Genomic DNA, 19,428 nt, shown 5'->3' with positions numbered 1-19,428 from the left:
CAAATGCAGTAACCTTCATATGCATCTTGAAATCATGTGCTATGATTAAAGCAGCTGACAAGGGGAAACAAATCCATAACAGGCTTGAAGGAAATCCATTAGAGCTGCTTCCCAACGACTTGTAGTCAATGGATTTGAGGAGTTTCTTGGAAGTCTTTTAGTGGTTCCGCTCTCAGATCTCTATGGTCCACCCTAAATGCTCATGAAAGACAAAGCCATATTGATGCTTGCTTAGATGGGATAACGTGCTGAGTCACGTAACCTTGTTTGCTTACTAGCTACTGCTCAAACAAAAACAAGACCTGGAGTCATTTGCATCAATTTGTCTACTTGCTAGGACTCACTCCTCAATAGTTTTCTTCGGGACATTGGGTAACAAAATAGTGGTTGTCGAGTGGAGTTGAGATAGAGAGGATACCAACTCTTCTAAGAAATCATCGCCTATTCATTTTCAACATCTCAAAAAATGATGTTTGATATTCAAAGTAGCAATATATGGATCTTGTGTAGCCCGTCACTTTGGATTTTTAGGCAAACCAAATTGTTCAACACTGAGGATTTTTGTCAGTCAACCTACCCATTATATGTAAGTACCTTCCAAATGGGCTCTTTGATTGTGGATTTGATGAACAAAACTGCATGAGCAAAAGTGCAACAAAATTGCCTCCCATATCAAATACACCTACTACCATGCATTAGATGCCTTCATCAAAATCAGTCTCTCATAACCCTGTTCATCAGGCAGTAATCCCCAAAAAACATCCATATAACAATGCAAGAGAGAGAGCGACATATCAAAACTGAAAAAACAAGAGATAGAAAATAAATCTTTTGGATGCGTTTTCTATTAACCACTCTGCAAGATTAAGGAGATTCACAAGTTTGGAAAACCTCCTTTCTTAAAAAGAGATTTTCCATAATTTGGAAGAATCTTATGAATGAAATCACCATGTAGAACATCAAATTAAAAAGTCCCCCCCCCCCCCCCCCCCCCCCCCCCCCCCCAAAGGGACAACAAGACAAAAGCGAGAGGGTACGTACACCCACGAAACTCTAGGAGAAGAATAAAGATAAGTAGGCATTGATAGAACAAATTATTGAAGGGAAGTCCCAGTAAAGCGATAACCATAGCAAACTGCATCACTTTCAATAAGGTAGGATGTATATGTCCTTGTAGCATGGATCAAATTTCACATTGCAGCATGAGGCATTTACCTGAGCTTAAGAAGAGCCTGATAAGCACATGGCGGCTGGATGCTGATGGCTATCACACTACCTTTAGGATAGTAGGTGGAAAATCAGCAAAGGATCTAGGATCATTGTTAGAGGTCCTAAAAGTGTCACTATGTATCCACTTCATGTATCTATTGGAACCGTGCAGTCACCATAACTGAGCATCCAAGTGTTTCCTTGTGGCATGGTAGGTTGGAACACATGAGTCAACCCGAAATGAAGGTGACTTCTTGTTTGGGGTATTTACGGTGTTTGAGGTATGCTAATTTTGACCATTGTGATCATTGTATCTATGGCATCAAACTCCTCACAAGAAATCTCTTTCATTGTAAGCTTCTCTTTTTGTTGGTACATTCCAATGTATGTCAAATGCTAGGGCTATCTCTAGGGGGAAAGCAGTATTTTGTTACCTTTGTGGATGCACCCAAAGCTGATGCCAATGTCAATACTCATGTCGATGCCGAGCGCATGTGTGTGATTTGCCTCCTAGAATTCCACCTTCACGTCCTAAAGACCATAAATCATACCTAGTTCATGTAAATGAACTCTTTGCTAAAATTGAAACTCCACATCAATCTTCACACGACGTCTTCCTCTCATAGTTTAAGTTTCCTCCTAGAACTCCACCTTCACGTCCTAAGGACCACAAAATTGACATTATCACAGGGTAGTTGTCAGGCCAAGGGTCTAGAGACCAGCAGGGGTGAGCTTGAACCGAGCTCAAGGATTTGCTTATAAAAGGACAAGAGACTGGGAGGTGAGACATGTTTGATACACCTTGGTCTCACATTGGTATCGAAATTATTTTGGGAAAAGCTAGGATGTAGTCTGTTCTTAGCAAGGCTTGCATGTGAGTCGTGGAACAGATGAGGAGAGTTTTGCCAAGAAAGCATGCAAAAATGACCGCTTATGGAGGAGATAGGGTGGTGTCGGCCTGCTCAGAATTCTCTCTCTCTCTCTCTCTCTCTCTCTCTCTCTCTCTCTCTCTCTCTCTCTCTCTCTCTCTCTCTCTCTCTCTCTCTCTCTCTCTCTCTCTCTCTCCTGGTTTGCGTCGGCATGAGGAACATTTTACGTTTTTGGATGAGCCAAAGTGGAGGATTGTAGTGGCTTTTATCTCCATCCTTGTCTTTGGAGCAGGTAGGCCGATGCCATCGCTAAAGAACAATTCTTCTTTTTCCATTGTTGGCCACCCAAAGGAAACCAAGGTCAAAGTTTTGGCCTCTTTAAATTGTCTAGGAGTGCATGCACCCCCGAGAACCCCGATGATTTCCATCTTCTAATCTTGAGATTTTGGATAGTTTTAAAAGGACTTGGTACTCATTTGAGTGAAGGTTTTTCTGCATTTTGAAGCTCTTCCATAGCTTTGGGAAAAGTTTCTTCAAGTGTATGGCAAGGAAGTGCTTTATAACAATTCTCCAAAGCTGTAATTGACTTTGGAAGCAAAGTCAACAAGCTCTTTGAAGTTGTGGTTGGGCAGCAAATTTTGACATTCATGATCGACATCCGTAATTTATTTCAGTTTGATGACTTTGATTTAGTAAGGCTAATTGATTTCTCTTGCGATTGCTCATCGATGATTACTCCTTAGTTTCACCAGTCATTTTTTGAAACAAGGTACTCATCTTTTCTTGCTAGCACAACATGTTATGCCATGGATTTGAATGTTGACATGCATCATACTTTTGATTTTGAGAACCCCACCCCAGTGCTCCCTGCTGCTAGCTGCCCTACAGTCCAACTGGCCACTCTCATGGAGGGTGCAATGTCCGTCTGCTCTGAATTGCAAGATTGGGAGAATGGCCAATCGTGGTAACATGTCTCGTTTGCTACCTAGGAGCACTCCAATCTCATAGACTACAACTATGATGTCACTCTTCTTCCTCTCTATCTAACCTCTTCTTCATTGTAGAGGCTTGGGAGTGATCCATGGCTACAAGAGCTAAGATCGCAAAAGATGCTCATCCACGTGGTAGAATTTCCCCTCTTCTCTTCTCCCATAATCCCTGCTTTGTGTAGATTTAACTTGCTTGCCAACTGCTCTGAATTGCAAGATTGGGAGAATGGCCAATCGTGCTAACATGTCTCGTTTGCTACCTAGGAGCACTCCAATCTCATAGACTACAACTACGATGTCACTCTTCTTCCTCTCTGTCTAACCTCTTCTTCATTGTAGAGGCTTGGGAGTGATCCATGGCTACAAGAGCTAAGATTGCAGAAGATGCTCATCCACGTGGTAGCATTTCCCCTCTTCTCTTCTCCCATAATCCCTGCTTTGTGTAGATTTAACTTGCTTGCCAACCAACATGGCATGGTCCATGCACGCAGAAAGCCAAATCACCACAGAGACTTCATACCCAAAACATAGTAGAGAGGTTGCGAAGTGCCACATAGACTTGATTTGTGGGAGCACAGGTGACAGGCGGCTGAAAGTTAATCAATTGTTTTTTTGGAAGTGCGTATCTGGGCTAATCTATTGTTTTGCAGGTAAGTACCCTCGTTCTGCGAGTGCCACCTCGAGCTTTGTCACCCTTCTAAGTTCTATGTGTATATATAAAAAGCACTTTCTTTCCTTCCGCAGGCATATTGGCTCCAAAGGTGCGAAGGTTAATTGTCCATGAAGCTGACGGTTCTCTCCCCCCCCCCCCCCCCCCCCCCCCCCCCCCCCCTCCCCCCCCTCCCCCTTTTCGAGGCCTGTCTTTCATTCTAAATTTTTGGTTTTCTTTGCATTCTTTTAAGAAGAACATTGATTGGTTTACGTAGTATGCCTTCAACTATATTTGCATTATAATTTAGGACATGTCTTCGATTGGGGATCCATCTTCTTTATATCAAACCACACATTTATAAAAAACCTATGCCTAATATTTTGAAAGGCTTCCTTGCATGTACATTTGTAGACATCCTCAATGCATTGAAGCATGTGAGACGTGATGTATTAGACCCAAGGACATCTATTTGATCCTATAACATCGAGCCTAAATTGTGGCACTAAATAAAAACTTTGAGGAGTCCAAGTGCAACGCCGACCATCGTGCAAGCAAGACGACCCTGGCTTCTCATGATCTCTCTCTCTCTCTCTCTCTCTCAAAGTGTCGCTTCGTCTCCTAGCTATTGTGTTGCCACTTGATCTTGGATACTTTGGATGCTCCTTCTCGCTCTCAAACTGCTAATGCTCCTTTATACGCATCTTGGCTGTTGGTCTATTTTGCTTCTACGCACACACGTACAAAATTGTCATGTGGCTAAGAGTGCTTCCAATCCAGTCGTCCATGCAATTGTCATCTCATCTATGTGCTTCTCTTCAGCGTGCCATGCTGGCCTATAGGAGGTGAATAGGAGGCAGAGGGAGGCGTGAACAACATAAAAGAGAGAAACAAAGAGAGCTCGTATTGGCCGGAGATGAACCTGAAGTTGAAGAGTGAAGAGCTGATAGCTTTAGCAAGAGCTTGCAACCATTATCGTATCTCTCTCTCTCTCTCACACACACACACACACACACACACACACACACACACACACACACACACACACACAGAGAGAGAGAGAGAGAGAGAGAGAGAGAGAGAGAGAGAGAGAGAGAGAGATGTCCCTTGCCATTGTCGCCTGAGAGCCGGGGAGTAGCTCTTTCATTCATGAGGGCAGCCCTCACAATCAAGTATTCCTATCTTGGGCCCTCTAAAATCCCCTGCCATGCATCTCGACACTCACTCTTTGCATCGACATCATCATTATTCATGTTGGCCCAACCTCTACCTTAGCATGTAGGCGTAGCTAATCTTCTAAGAAGGATATCATGGCTGTATCACTCATTGATAACTCTGCCTTCACATTCATTTTGGAGGGTATAGTGCACACAATTGTATAGTGGGAAGTCCACTAGGCCAGAGTGTAATGATTTCTAAACACAATAGAGGCATTAATGCTTTGTAGCTTTGTCAAGGTGTTAATCAAGACCACAGGGAGCTTATGATAGTAGTACTACACCCATGTAGGACATAGGGTGGCAAAGTTTTGCTGGGAGCCTAGAGGAGTAGCTCTCTCTCTCTCTCCCCCCCCCCCCCCCCCCCCCACACACACACACACACACACACACACACACACACACACACACACACACACACACACACACACACACACACACACACAAGCATGTAGTGTTTACGAAAAGCGTCTCAACTTAACCTTGCAATGATTCACATCCAGAACAGTAGGTTGAGACCATGAGCGATAGCATAAAAGATCTATTTTGAATTTCAAGCTGGTGAAGCGTAGACTGTTATCCCAATTCTCTATTGGGTATTAGGTCTATGTCTCATTATTTGACACTAAAAAAACGGTGGCCGCTTCTTATGCTTGCATCTTGAAGTGGCTTTTCAAGTAAGGTCTGTGTCACATTGGGGCAGGCGGCCACCTTTTTCTCTCTGACCCGCCAATCAGGTGGCGCGCCCACGGATGCCCTTGTCACACTGGGTTGCTGCCCATGGTTGCACGGCTGAGCTGGCTCTCCACCTCAGCGGCCAACTTTTCCATGAAGTGTGCCGGCCTCCTTTGCCCATCCAACCTCAGCTCCAACACTAAAGCTGCAATCTGATTTGTTGCGCGTCAGCTTTTCCAGGTTCTTAGACTCCCCCAATGTGACACCATTCCCAACAGTGGCTGGAAGCGAGCACCCTCTCATGCACAACTATGGTGGTCAGGGGCCATCCACCTCGCCAAGGACGCGCGGCCCAGTCTGACGGGGCCTAAGCCGGAAGTGCCCATTTGTCCTACTCACATTATATAGTGTGCCGGTTTCTATGTGTGCTCATGAGTGAGCTTGAGAAACTGTGCCATCACACCGTAGGCGGGTAGCGCCAACATCATTGCTTGCAAACTGCCCCATACCTATATCACCTTCGGCATCTTCTTCGATTTCTACATGCCAACTCTCTTATCTCTTTCTCCAATTTCAATTCCTTCCTGTCCAAATTTTCTGCGGCAGGTTTGTAGGAGGTAATTAGATTCAGCTCACCGTTTGCCTGCTCCTTGTTGGGCCCAGGCTTTCTCCATTCTAGAGAAAAAGAATTGAGCTCAATCATTTGCCGACAAGCAACAAAGGAGAAATCAAATGATCACGTTCTACGCTGTCCTTACAGCGCAGCAACATCGCTGAAATGCAACGTTGCTCCACAATGTGGGCAAGGGCAGGTAACCTGGGGGACTCTGTCGAAAGTATTTTCTTGTCCTTCTGTCACAGTATCAGTTAAGGTCTTCTAGAGCTTTTCAACTCATCGTCCGCAATGCTTGCAAGATTGAGTATCGTCTCACTTTATGAGCTTCATGCCACTATCATCGTATTGCACAAAATATTGCATCCTCGTGCAAAATGAAAAGAGGCTTCTGCTTCTAGGCTGAATTTTGTTCAGTAAAAAGAGAGCCAGCATAGTTGGCACTTATTCGTGTTTGCTTTAGTTTTCTGCGGTAGAGATTGACTTCTGAAGCACATTATGTGCAGGGACCCAGACTCTAGACGCTAGGTGTTGCACCCCCCCCCCCCCCCCCCCCCCCCAACCCCCAAATCCCATCCCATTAGTTGATCTAGCTATCCATGCTTGGATCTGTACCTTGTGTTGTCTAGCGTGGACAAAACTGAGGCATTCTTCAGATCTGCAAATGCAGGCATATTGGTAAGTTTCCTGCATCATATTTTGTGTTTATGGGCTGAGCTTTGACCTTTTGAGGTTGCCTCCTAGTAAAGAGAACATCTCCAGCAGCACCTGTTGATTGAACTCGTCCTAATCAAGCAGTGCTAATTATAGAAAACACGTATTTTGACTATTTTTCTTTCATTCCTGTTTCTTGCAGCTGGGCTTACATCAGTTTCTCATGTGATGTGAAGCTGTATAGGACGGCCACATGTTTGTATGCACCATGCAACAGCTGACCTAACAAAGAAATAGAGGCTGATTTTGATGGACCTATCACTCTCCTCGAAAGCATAAGGATGATAAGGGTGGTTTCCCCAGCAGCGAGTGTAGAGAGTACAAGCTGTGAAGGTGCAGAGTTTTTGGAAGAAGTGCATAAAGTTAGCAGGTTAACTTTGGGAAAGATTGTGGAAAAGGCAAGTACAATTGGAGAACCCACTGAAGTTGGCAACAGCCTGGAAATTGCTAGCGGTGATGACAAAAGGAGTAATGCAAAGGCAAGTGAAGCCAATTGCAGCAATGTGGAGGACTCTGCTGCAGAAAATGTGAAGAGTAGCATTAGCAGAGCTAGCATAAGCAGTTCTGCTAGTGATGAGAGTGTTAGTAGCAGCATTTTTGGTGCACCTAATAAGCCTCACAAAGCGAATGATGCAAGATGGGACGCAGTACAGGTGATTCGTGCTCGTGACGGCTCCGTTGGTTTGAATCATTTCAGGTTGCTGAAAAGACTTGGATGTGGGGACATTGGTAGCGTTTATCTTGCGGAGCTGAGTAGTAGCAAATGTCATTTTGCAATGAAGGTAATGGATAAAAGCTCATTGGCTGGCCGTAAAAAGCTTATACGAGCTCAGACAGAGCGAGAGATTTTGGTATCTCTTGATCATCCTTTCTTACCAACTCTTTATGCACACTTTGAGACTGATAAGTTTTCTTGCTTGGTCATGGAGTATTGTCCTGGTGGAGATTTGCACACATTAAGACAACAACAAGCTGGGAAACACTTCTTTGAGCTAGCTGCTCGGTATGTAAATTTTCTGTGTCAAAAGCTTCAATCTACTCTGCCAAGTCGTTTTCTCTTATGTTACGAAGTAGGGCCTTGTTGCATTCTCTTCTTGGATCTTCTAGAAAAAAGGTTGATTTTAGTAAGAGATACTTAAAGTGTCTTGCCGGACTCCTTGTGTGTCTATAAACACCCTGAAAGCTTGGTTGCATGTTATTATTGCTATGAATTGTATGACCATGCCTGCTGGCCCCAACACTTTTTTTTTTTGAAAAGAACAATTGCTATATGCTAAGTACAGAGAGATTTCTAGAGATGCTCAAGAGAGCCGGTCTTCTAGAAGAAGTACAAACTGTGGATGAGTAGTGGCAGGGTTGTATGTACATCAAGGTGGAAACTGAGAAGAATGATAAATAAACCACCGTGGAGGGACATAATGCCACGTGATCATGCCTCTATTCATACTGAAAAGAATTGTAGTACGCGCCCATAGTCGAAGAAACTTATGTCGTCTCCTCTCTGCTGCTCTAGAGAGGCCTGCCAAAGAATCCCATTGGCTACACAAGGTATGCAAAATCTCAGACCAAACTGCAGCCAAAGTAGTGGTCACATGGGAAGGATGACCACCCAGAACCTAAGCACAACGAGCCTTCCATATAATCCACAATACTATGCTGCATATCGTAGCAAATAGAATATCACGAGGTTGTAAGCCTGTATGTCAAACTCATCTACTAAAGGAGGCACCATGTTCAGTGTGCCTCGTCTGTATCCCAAGGCTGTTAGCAAAAATACTGGATTTGTGGAAGATCCCTCATACGTGGTATGTGAGCCCGGATGTCGCAAAAGCTAGGTGATGGCCCCCCACGTCACAAAACCCTCCTGAATCCCAAGTCTACAAAAAAGGCAGCAAACAACATGCCATACATAATGTGCATGTGGTGGAGCGTCTCCTCCACGTGTGTCGAACAACATTGGCACAAGCAAGATCATGTCCTGCCCGAGCAGCCGAGGTTCCAACCGGGAGACCTGGATGCGCTAGCATCTAGAGGAAATATGAAATACGACGGCTGACATGAAGGCTCCAAATGCACGACCAATACTAATACATGAATGCATGAGAGAGCTTCTGCTCCAACCAAGGTTGTAGCTGGCGTGGCTGATGACGGACAATCTAGTGGAAAAATGATATCTTTGCCAATGCGCGCTTTGTACTCAAAAAATGACATCGTCTCCTCTGCAATATGTCTCGGCCACATCCACTCTCCCGGATCCCAGACAAGCTGTGCCAGTGGTAAACCTTCCCAAACCTGCAACCTTCATAACGCTGCCTCCTTTGAAGAAAACACAGGGTCTACACATAAGCGCTTGCCAAACACACCTACCACTCGAACTGGCTCATAATGCAAATCATGCCCAACACATTTCTCGGTACATTGGCATTAAAGCTTGTGGCGCTGAGTCCTTTGGAAAATTGAACCACCACCAAAATAACTTGGATGTGAAGGTTGATCAACCCGCTTATTACTCCCTTGACCATTTAAAGCATTTTGTGCAAGCGAAGATTGCTATTCCGATCTTGAGTGCACATTAGACGTGTGATTTTTAACTGTCCAAGATAATCCTTCTCCTCTCGTTAACTCATTTCACACATTACATGATAACTGCCTCTGTCCACATTTTAAAAGGATGAGGCCTCTAACCCTTGGGCAAAAGATTTTTCAATGTCCAAGACAATTCGTCTCCTCCCATGAACTTTTTTCACACGTAACCTCATAACTGACTTTGTCCACATTTGAAAAGCTTGTCCAGGGTTAAACTGATGCACACACCTCACGTTCTAGTGCCAACTAGCTCAAATGCAAGCAACATCTTTGGCTCATTTCACACTGGCCATTGCCATGCATTGTCTTGGGATGCCCAGGTCTTGTGTGCTTGTTTGTTTCAAGAACTTCGAGGGAAAAGAAAGAAAATAAAAGCAAAAAGAAGTAAAATAAAACAAATAGAAACCAAGATACACCTCTCTGGGGAGAGAATGAAGTGAAATGTTATTATTAACGTCTTCAAAAGGCCAAAATGACGTATGAAATCAAAAGGTTACATCCATGTGTGACTCTAGTACAAAGTCAGGGGAACATAAAGGTAAAAATAAATGAGGGTACCTAGAGTGGGTAGGTATGTGAGCCTAACTTACATTGTAACAAACTTGGACACTCCAAGTTAAGATTCTACCGCGACACAACAGAGATTCACTTCAAAATAGTTTACAATTCACAATTGATTTGACACGGCCCGACGGAGTTCCGTGCCAAGAGGTATTGGCCCCATAGACTGGCGCCCCTTTCGGTATTTCTTTTTGTATTAATCTGTGCTCAAAGTACAAGGGAGTGGGAGGGTTCCACTCTCAGACTCTGCGTCCAGATGCTCTGAGTTGTGAGAGCCCAACCCACCTATTTATTGATTACAAGGGATGCCCAAAAGCAGAGCCCCAAGAGTTGCCAATCTTTTAAAAACAACTTAAAAATAAAGCAACTTATCCTAAGCTATTCCAAGTGCTTGCGTAGGATTTCAACTGCTTTTTCCTTACGCAAATCAGCGCAAAAAGCGGGATTCCGTATGCTCAGCCTCGTCAGCATGCTACCGCAATTCACAGAAGTCCATACATTGCCACAGTAGCAATTCAACGGGTTTTCCGGGCCTGTTTTCCGGCTGTCCACTGCTGCCCCATTGTCCAAGGCTGAAACCGGCCTGTTAACTTCAAAAAGGGCGGTAGACTTTAGACTTAAACCTTATTTGCTTTCACCCATTTAATTCGTTGCCCACTTTACCTGTACTTTCAAGACACAACAAAGGGGAGAGGGATACAGGCTGCTAGATTGCACCTGTATGAGTAGACCGACACCAGATTGGCCCCTAACTTAGGCGCCCCTTTCGGTATTTCTTTATTGTTTAAAAGAGGGAATAAACGTTGTGGTTCCCTACAAGCTGCCCCGCACAAGCTTGGCTGAATTTCAACTGTTCCGGCCCGATTTCGGCAGCATAACTGTACTAGGACCCTTCATAGTCAGTATTCCCACGCATTGAATGACTTTCCCGACGCATACAGGCACTTGGCAAAACCTGGCGAGAATCTGCAGCACGCTGAATTCTCTGTTTTCAGCCCCGAAAATGCGCCAGATCACCTGCACAGCGGTCCCCTCGCGTCCCCGAACCTCCTGGGGGTAATTAGGGACCGTTTAGGGCCAAAACCCTAAACCTGCAAAAATACACAGCAGACTGTAATTTACTGTTTCGGGCTCCGTTTCACGTGCCGGTCGCATCCGTAGCAAGTCCTCGAGCTCCCGCACCTGTAGGGCTACTTGCTCTTTGAATCGGACGAGATTTCTGGCGTGAAACCTCTCTGAATTTACCTGTACCTGCGGGGGATTAGCTGCTAGCTAATCCAGTACCTGTGCAAGAGGCTCTTGCCTCGGCAATCGTGCATGAACCCACACAACTGTACATTGGTCAACTGAAAAGCCCACTAGAGGGGCATAACATACTGCCATAGGGGAGAGAGAGGACAGTGCGTAGCGTGCAGGGCATCACTCCTGGCACCGCACTGTACATAGGAGGGAAAGGAAGCACTCCATAGCTCTTAACCTGTGACAAAATCTGCAAATGAGCTCCTCCTCCCTTCAAATTCAGCGCCACTTCTTCATGCATGAGGAAAGTGCACAAAAATGTGCCACTTGGCACATTTACAGCCTATTTCCCATTTCGGGGTTGCCGCCTAAAAATCTCCCAACCGGTTGCCCAGTTGACTTCACGGCAGAGTAAGAAAATGTTTCCCTTGTCATTCCGGAGATAATGATGCAAACACATTTTCAGGTCCCAAAATAGCAGTTCCATAAATTTTAGGAGATGCTGCCATTGTATCTTTCTAAGTCATCTGACCCCCTTTGTACACTGCAGCCACACCCAGAACTGAAATGTAGCCTCTGTAGCAAAGGATTCCACTTTGGCTAGTCAATGACCCCACTTTGGCTAACCATAGTCCTTGTCCAACCTTAGTGCTCTCTTGCCCTCAGGCCTGGACTCCCTTTGGACAGTTCCACACTAGCTATGCAATGCAGGGCAGTTAGATTTCTCGAGGGGTGTTTCCAAAAAGTGAAAGTAAATAAATAATAAGAAAGAAATCAACAAAAAGGATAGATAGCAGTCACACGCTGGTGACATACCCCCCTCTTGAAATCTCAAACGTCCTCGTTTGCATCTATGTCGTACATGCTCACAGTCAACACTGATGGATTCAACACGTGTCGACATATGTACGACACATACATGCTCATTGTCAACCCTGGTGTATTCAACACCTCGTCGACACATTTATTGCCTGCGTGTGAACCCTGTCTCAATGACATAGTGGTAGCTTCGCACTCTGCCATTGCTTTGAGTCACTAACTTTCCAATGACAAAATGGTAGGCACACATTTTGCCACTGTCTTATAGTACACGTTGGGCCCAGTAACACTTTCGAGCATACCTAAACCGACAGTTTAAGAATGCAGTTACTCATGTACCCTTTAATAGAAGCAATTACTGTATCCTTGACAAACTGACAAGAAATACTCACTTCTATAGCACTAACCATACTTTTGGACATTCCGTAAGAGCAATTGCCAAAGTGACAATCTGTACAGCTCTAACATTCATGTAACATGTACTTGATTTGAGCTCACTTTAAATACCATGTACATCATTTGTTTCAAAAGCCATTGTCACACTGACAATCCATGTAGCTTTGAAACTCAAGGGGTCAAGGTAGGTTGCAAATCGAAGGCTTCAAGGTAAAGTGAACACAGTTGGTGACGCTGCAAGTTCACCTTCTTCCATCCACTTAGCATCCATTGGTGGATAGTTTCTGAACTTTACCAAGTAACGCCTAGCAACCTTGCCTTTCACTTTTCTTTCTTTATGTGCCAAAATCTGTTCCGGGACCAAGATCTCGTCAAGTTCCTCGATTTCCGGCTGATCTTCAGCCGGCATATCTTCTGGCACATCACCCACATAGGGTCTGAGAAGACTCACATGAAACGCATTGTGAATCTTCCAATTGTCAGGCAATTTCAGCCTATATGCAACATCACTGATTATGTCGCACACTTGTAAAGGCCCATAGTAACGCATGCTGAGCTTTGGAAACAGTCTTTCCTTGCCCTTCATCTTCTTTAACCTTGCCTTTTCAAAGCGTAGAAGCAGCCAATCACCAAGTGAAAATACCACTTCACAACGGTGACGATCAGTTGCTTTCTTTTGCTTTGCCTGAGTCTTTTCTAAGGCCACTTTGACCTTCTTGTACATTTCATCCATGTCCTGAACATACTTATCTGCTTCAAATATCTTGTTCTTTGTATGCAGTATGGGAGGAACTTTCTTGCCACCTTCAACTATCTCAAAAGGTGCCTTGCCAGTTGATGAATGCACTGTATTATTGTATGCATACTCCACCAATGGCAAATACTGCTCCCACTTTCCTTTATGCTCTGACACATAGCACTTCAACAGATCTAGGACAGTAGAATTTGCCTCTTGTGACTGCCCATCTGTTTGAGGATGAAATGACGAAGAGAATTTGAGCGTTGTGCCCATATTCTCAAACAAGCCTCTCTAAAACAAACTTGTCATGCGTGGATCACGGTCGCTAACAATCGACTGTGGCATGCCATGATACTTGAAAATATTGCTCATAAACAAGCGTGCCATCTGATCTGGCTTTATCTTCTTCCTGATAGGAATAAAATGAGCCTGCTTGTTGAATCTGCAAATGATGGTCCAAATACCATCGTTTCCTGTCTGCGTTCTCGGAAGATCAAAGATAAAATCCATAGCAATACTTTCCCATGGTTTATCTGGAATAGGTAGTGGTTGCAATAACCCTGGTGCCTTTTGCCTGTCAAACTTGACCTTCTGGCATATTAGGCATTCTTGCACAAAGGCATCCACATCTCTTCTCAATGTAGGCCAGTAGAAGAATGTCTCAACCGCTTTAATTGTAGCATCGATACCAGGATGCCCTGCATACGGTGGGACATGACTCTCTTCCATAACTTTGCGTTGCAATGGCTTTGTGACACACAATCTGCCATGCATCATCATGAACCCATCTTTGAGAAGATAGTGTTCATGACGTTGTCCATCCATTAGCTGCTCGAAGACCCTTGCAAAATCTTCATCATTTGCATACTGTTCCCTCATATCATCAAGTTCATGATGATAAGGAATTGACACAGCTGAAATTTGTGGCTTCCTTGACAAGGCATCAGCCACAACATTCTTCTTGCCTTCCACATGCACAATCTGAAAGTGGAACATGGACAAGATATTTGCCCATCGCATATGCTTCTCAGATAACTTTGCCTGTGTCAAGAAGTATCGCAAGGTCTGATGGTCCGTTTGGACAACAAAGTCTGCACCTAGCAGGTAGTGTTTCCAACTTAAGAGCGCATGAATCACGGCCTGCAGTTCTTTTTCATAGACTTGCATAGTCTTTTCTGGCCCTTGCAAGATTCTACTCTCATAGGCTACTACCCTGCCATCTTGCATTAGCACTGCACCAATGCTACTACCACAGGCGTCACACTGGACCACAAATGACTTCCTAAGATCTGGCAACACAATGACTGGATCTGAAGTCATCTTTTCCTTAAAGAGATTAAAAGCTGAAATCTCTTTCTGTGTCCATCTAAAGGTGACTGCCTTCTTTTGAAGAGCATGTAAAGGTGAAGCAATCTCAGCGAAAATTTCGGATAAACCTTTTGTAATAGGAGCATAGTCCCAAGAAACTTCGGACATCGTGCACCGTCTTCAAATCTGGCCATTTCAACTTTTGCAGGATACATTCTAACACCATCCTTTGAGACAATGTGTCCCAGAAAGTGAATCTCTTCCAGAAAAAACTCACTTTTCTTTGCATTGATGAGCAACCTATGACTGCGTAGCTCTTTGAACACAATGGTCAAGTGATGCCTATGCTCTTCATTCTTTGAGTAGACTATCATGTCATCAAAGAATGTATCAACAAACTGCTGGTGTGGACGGAAAATTCTGTCCATCATCCTATTGAACGTAGCAGGAGCATTTGTGAGACCAAAGGGCATCACTAATAATTCGTAAAGGCCAAACGTTGTTCTAAAAGCAGTCTTGTGCACATCCTCTGATCTAATGCGGATCTGATGGTACCCACTCTTTAGATCTATCCTGCTAAACATAGCTGCTCCTTCTAATTTGTCCAGAATATCATCAATTCTAGGTGTAGGGAACCTATTCTTGATGGTATTCTTGTTCAGTGCACGGTAGTCGATGCACATACGCCATGAGCCATCCTTTTTCTGCACCAACAACATCGGAGAACAGAATGGGGATGAACTGGGCTGAATCAGCCCCTTTTCTAACAGCTCCTGTACTTGGCCCATTATCTCTTTCTGCTGAGCCGCACTAACCCTGTACGGAGGCTTATTTGGTGGGCTACTGCCTGGCACCAAATCTATCGCATGGTCCTCGGGTCTCTTTGGCGGTAATTGAGACGGTAATGAATCGGAAAAACAGTCACTATATTGTTCTAAAAACATTGACCTTTATTTATCTAGCACAGATAAATTTGATTCATCACAATCTGACATTTCACGTGCAAAAAGCATGTACGCAGAAAGATGCTTTTTCATTACAGAAGTAATAGCAGAAGTTGATACAGGGAATAGTCTCCACTTTAAGCTTTATATCCAGAATGTGAGTCTTTCCCCTGCTTTGTACAGTGATCTTTTTGTTGTAGGCATCCATGATTCCCTGTACACGAAACAACCAAGGAATACCTAACAACACATCACATCCGTGCAGTGGCATGGTGTAAAATTCTTCAGCATCTACATAGGACTGGATATGTAGGCGCAACTTTCCAATGATGGGTGTCACAGCCTCTGTATGGCCAGGACATGCCAAACCTGCCTCTGCTGTATACCCATCTCTTCAGGTCTGATTCCCAACTTTGAAACCAATTCTGGGGAAATGAAGTTGGCCTTGGCACCTGGATCAAAGAAGATAAGCACTGTTTGATCCCTGACCTTTCCCCATGCTCTGCAAAGCTCACTTGCATCTGAATTTGGCTTGTCGCCCACCATATCTGGAACTAGACCAGCCATGGGCTTCTTTCCTTTCTTGTCCTCCTTGTCCTGAGAATCAGCTGGCCTTTTCTTTGTAGGACAATTGTAAGCAATGTGGCCAGGCTGCTCACAGATGAAGCATTTGTTTTCTGACCTCAGGACCTTCTTTTGTTCTTCCGACTTGCGAGGAAAACGTCTTTTCCATTTCTTCGCTGGTCCCTTTTCTGATTCAGCCGTAGCTTTGTCTTTCCCTGTGTTGGCTGGCTCCCGAGTCACTTTAGGAACCTCCTTGGGAACATACTTCTTCGCTGATTTTTTCTTGGCTAATCCTTCCTTGATGCCAATATTGAATTCACAATCTTCTCCCTTGAGCAAACCATTGCCAGTGTTTGCTACCTCGATGAGCTGCGTCAAAGTAGTGACTTTGGTCTTCGTGCAGTACTTTCTCAATCCTTTGGGTAGGCCACAATAGTATTTTTCAATCTGTTCTATCAATGGCACAAACCTATAGGAAGTTACTGGAAGTAGAGCTTTCCAAAACTTCCGATTGTAGTCATCGAGATTCTTGCAAGTGGCAGCATTAAGCCGGTGCCATTCTGTCATGACATCTGCTTCAAAGTCATCAGATAACCATGCTGCTGCAAAAATCTGCTTGAAGTAAATCCATGTGGACAGAGCTTGCCCTTGCAGCAATAAAGTTGTCCACCATTGTCCCGCATTCCCTGTTAAGAAAGTGACTACCTTGTGGACCTTTGAAGCCTCTGTAAAGTTTCCCCGTGCATAGGCCTTGTCAAACTGTTGGAAGAATGAGAGAGCCTTCTTCCTGTCATCAAACCCTGTAAAGGTCGTGAATGTCACACCTTTGCCACCTTCTTTGTACGGAGTTGGCCTCTCCAGCGGCGTTAAGTTGTTATATGGAAGTGACTGAAACATGGGAACACTGTTAGGGTTCATTTGTGTTCCCTGACGGCAATTAAGTTGACCTGGAAATGCCATATTTAGCTGTTGATTTGTAATTCCAGCCATACCAAAATTTGCCTGTGGCATCCCAAATTGGCTCTGAGTGCTTTGAAACCCTGGTAGCATGCCCGTGACACCATACATGGGGTTAGGCATCATTGTTTGAGCACCCCCGAACACTGTTCCTGGCGTGTAAAACTGAGTTCCAGGTGCATGACCAGCCATGCTCTGGAATACCGATCCACCTCCAAAATAGCCAGGGTGTACTGAAGGTGGTGGGAAGACCTGTTGCATAGCCTGTAGGTTGCTTCCCTGTCCATTAGAACCAGCGATAGGCTGCTGAAAAGTGGCTGGCTGAACTGGTACAGCTTGAAAGATTTGCATCTCAGCCACCTGTTCTTGCACCTTAGGCACAGGTATTGGAGACTGCATGTTCTTCGTTAAGTGTACAGGTGTTTCCATTGACTCTGCAGTATGAATCACCTGTGTTCGAGCCTTAACAGGCTTTTGAATATGATCCAATGACCCAACTTGCTGAGACGGAAGAGGAGGTTGCAGAAAGGCTAAAAACCTCGGGTTCTGCATTACTTGTGTGAACATAGCCACAACAGTAGCCAACTGGGTCCTGAATATATCATCATCCGTCTGTGGTGGTCTTGAAGACTCACCCACTTCATGTGTTTGTTCACCCTGTGAAGAGGAAACCTCTTCAGTCACATCATCTGGTCTGTTAGCCATAATTGCAATTCCCTGTGTCTGGTCTATGATCCCCTGTGTTTTCAAACCCAAACTGACCAAGGCTCACTTCTATGGGAAAAAGTGATTTAATCCCGGCGATGGAACCATGAAACCGGTTGTTAACTTCAAAAATAGCGGTAGACTTTAGACTTAAACCTTATTTGCTTTCACCCATTTAATTCGTCGCCCACTTTACCTGTACTTTCAAGACACAACAGAGGGGAGAGGGATACAGGCTGCTAGATTGCACCTGTATGAGTAGACCTACACTAGATTGGCCCCTAACTTAGGCGCCCCTTTCGGTATTTCTTTATTGTTTAAAAGAGGGAATAAACGCTGTGGTTCCCTACAAGCTGTCCCGCACAAGCTTGGCTGAATTTCAACTGTTCCGATCCGATTTCGGCAGCATAACTGTACTAGACCCTTCACAGTCAGTATTCCCACGCATTGAATGACTTTCCCAATGCATACGGGCACTTTGCAAAACCTGGCGAGAATCTGCAGCACGCTGAATTCTCTGTTTCCAGCCCCGAAAATGCGCCAGATCACCTGCACAGCGGTCCCCTCGTGTCCCCGAAATTGCAATTCCCTGTGTCTGGTCTATGATCCCCTGTGTCTTCAAGCCCAAAGTGACCAAGGCTCACTTCCATGGGAAAAAGTGATTTAGTCTCGTCGATGGAACCATGAATCCGGCCTGTTCAATCCAAAAAGGGCGGTAGACTTTACTTCAAACCTTGATTTAGCTTTCACCCATTTAATTTGTCGTCCACTTTACCTGTCCTTTCAAGACACAACAAAGGGGAGAGGGATACAGGTTGCTAGATTGCACCTGCATGAGTAGACCGACACCAGATTGGCCCCTAACTCAGGCGCCCTTTCGGTATTTCTTTATTGTTCAAAAGAGGGAATAAACGCTGTGGATCCCTACAAGCTGCCCCACACACACTTGGCTAAATTTCAACTGTTCCGGCCCGATTTCGACAGCATAACTGTACTAGGACCCTTCACAGTCAGTATTCCCACGCATTGAATGACTTTCCCGACGCATACGGGCACTTTGCAAAACCTGGCGAGAATCTGCAGCACGCTGAATTCTCTGTTTTCAGCCCTGAAAATGCGCCAGATCGCCTATACAGCGGTCCCCTTGCGTCCCCGAGCCTCTTGGGGGTATTAGGGTCCGTTTAGGGCCAAAACCCTAAACCTGCAAAAATACACAGCAGGCTGTAATTTACTGTTTCGGGCTCCGTTTCGCGTGCCGGTCGCATCCGTAGCAAGTCCTCGAGCTCCCGCACCTGTAAGGCTACTTGCCCTTTGAATCGGACAAGATTTCTGGCGTGAAACCTCTCCGAATTCACCTGTACCTGCGGGGGATTGGCCGCTAGCTAATCCAGTACTTGTGCAAGAGGCTCTTGCGTTGGCAATCGCGCATGAACCCACACTACTGTACATTGGTCAATTGAAAAGCCCACTAGAGGGGCATAACATACTGCCATAGGGGAGAGAGAGGGCAGTGCGTAGCGTGAGGCAGGAAATCACTCCTGGCACCGCACTGTACATAGGAGGGAAAGGAAGCACTCCATAGCTCTTAACCTGTGACAAAATCTGCAAATGAGCTCCTCCTCCCTTCAAATTCAGCGCCACTTCTTCATGCATGAGGAAAGTGCACAGAAATGTG

General features: G+C 44.9%; 1 protein-coding gene across 5 annotated transcripts in view; it reads left to right on the top strand.

Moving 5' to 3' along the window:
- Positions 1-6,065: 6,065 nt before the first annotated feature.
- The window catches only part of LOC147422965 (serine/threonine-protein kinase D6PK-like), a 54,754-nt gene continuing 41,391 nt past the window's right edge, over positions 6,066-19,428 (top strand). Inside the window, exons 1-3 of one of the 5 annotated variants that reach the window (XM_086502283.1) lie at positions 6,066-6,420; positions 7,078-7,717; positions 7,865-7,938. In XM_086502283.1, the coding sequence (XP_086358409.1) occupies positions 7,217-7,717; positions 7,865-7,938 (575 nt within the window). In that variant the 5' untranslated portion in view covers positions 6,066-6,420; positions 7,078-7,216. The other 4 variants (XM_086502282.1, XM_086502279.1, XM_086502281.1 and 1 more) reach the window with 4 other exon arrangements.

Source organism: Adiantum capillus-veneris, chromosome 26 (assembly GCF_014529385.1).
Source record: "Adiantum capillus-veneris isolate H3 chromosome 26, ASM1452938v2, whole genome shotgun sequence".
Taxonomy (NCBI): domain Eukaryota; kingdom Viridiplantae; phylum Streptophyta; class Polypodiopsida; order Polypodiales; family Pteridaceae; genus Adiantum; species Adiantum capillus-veneris.
This window is presented reverse-complemented; position numbering and strand designations above follow the sequence as displayed.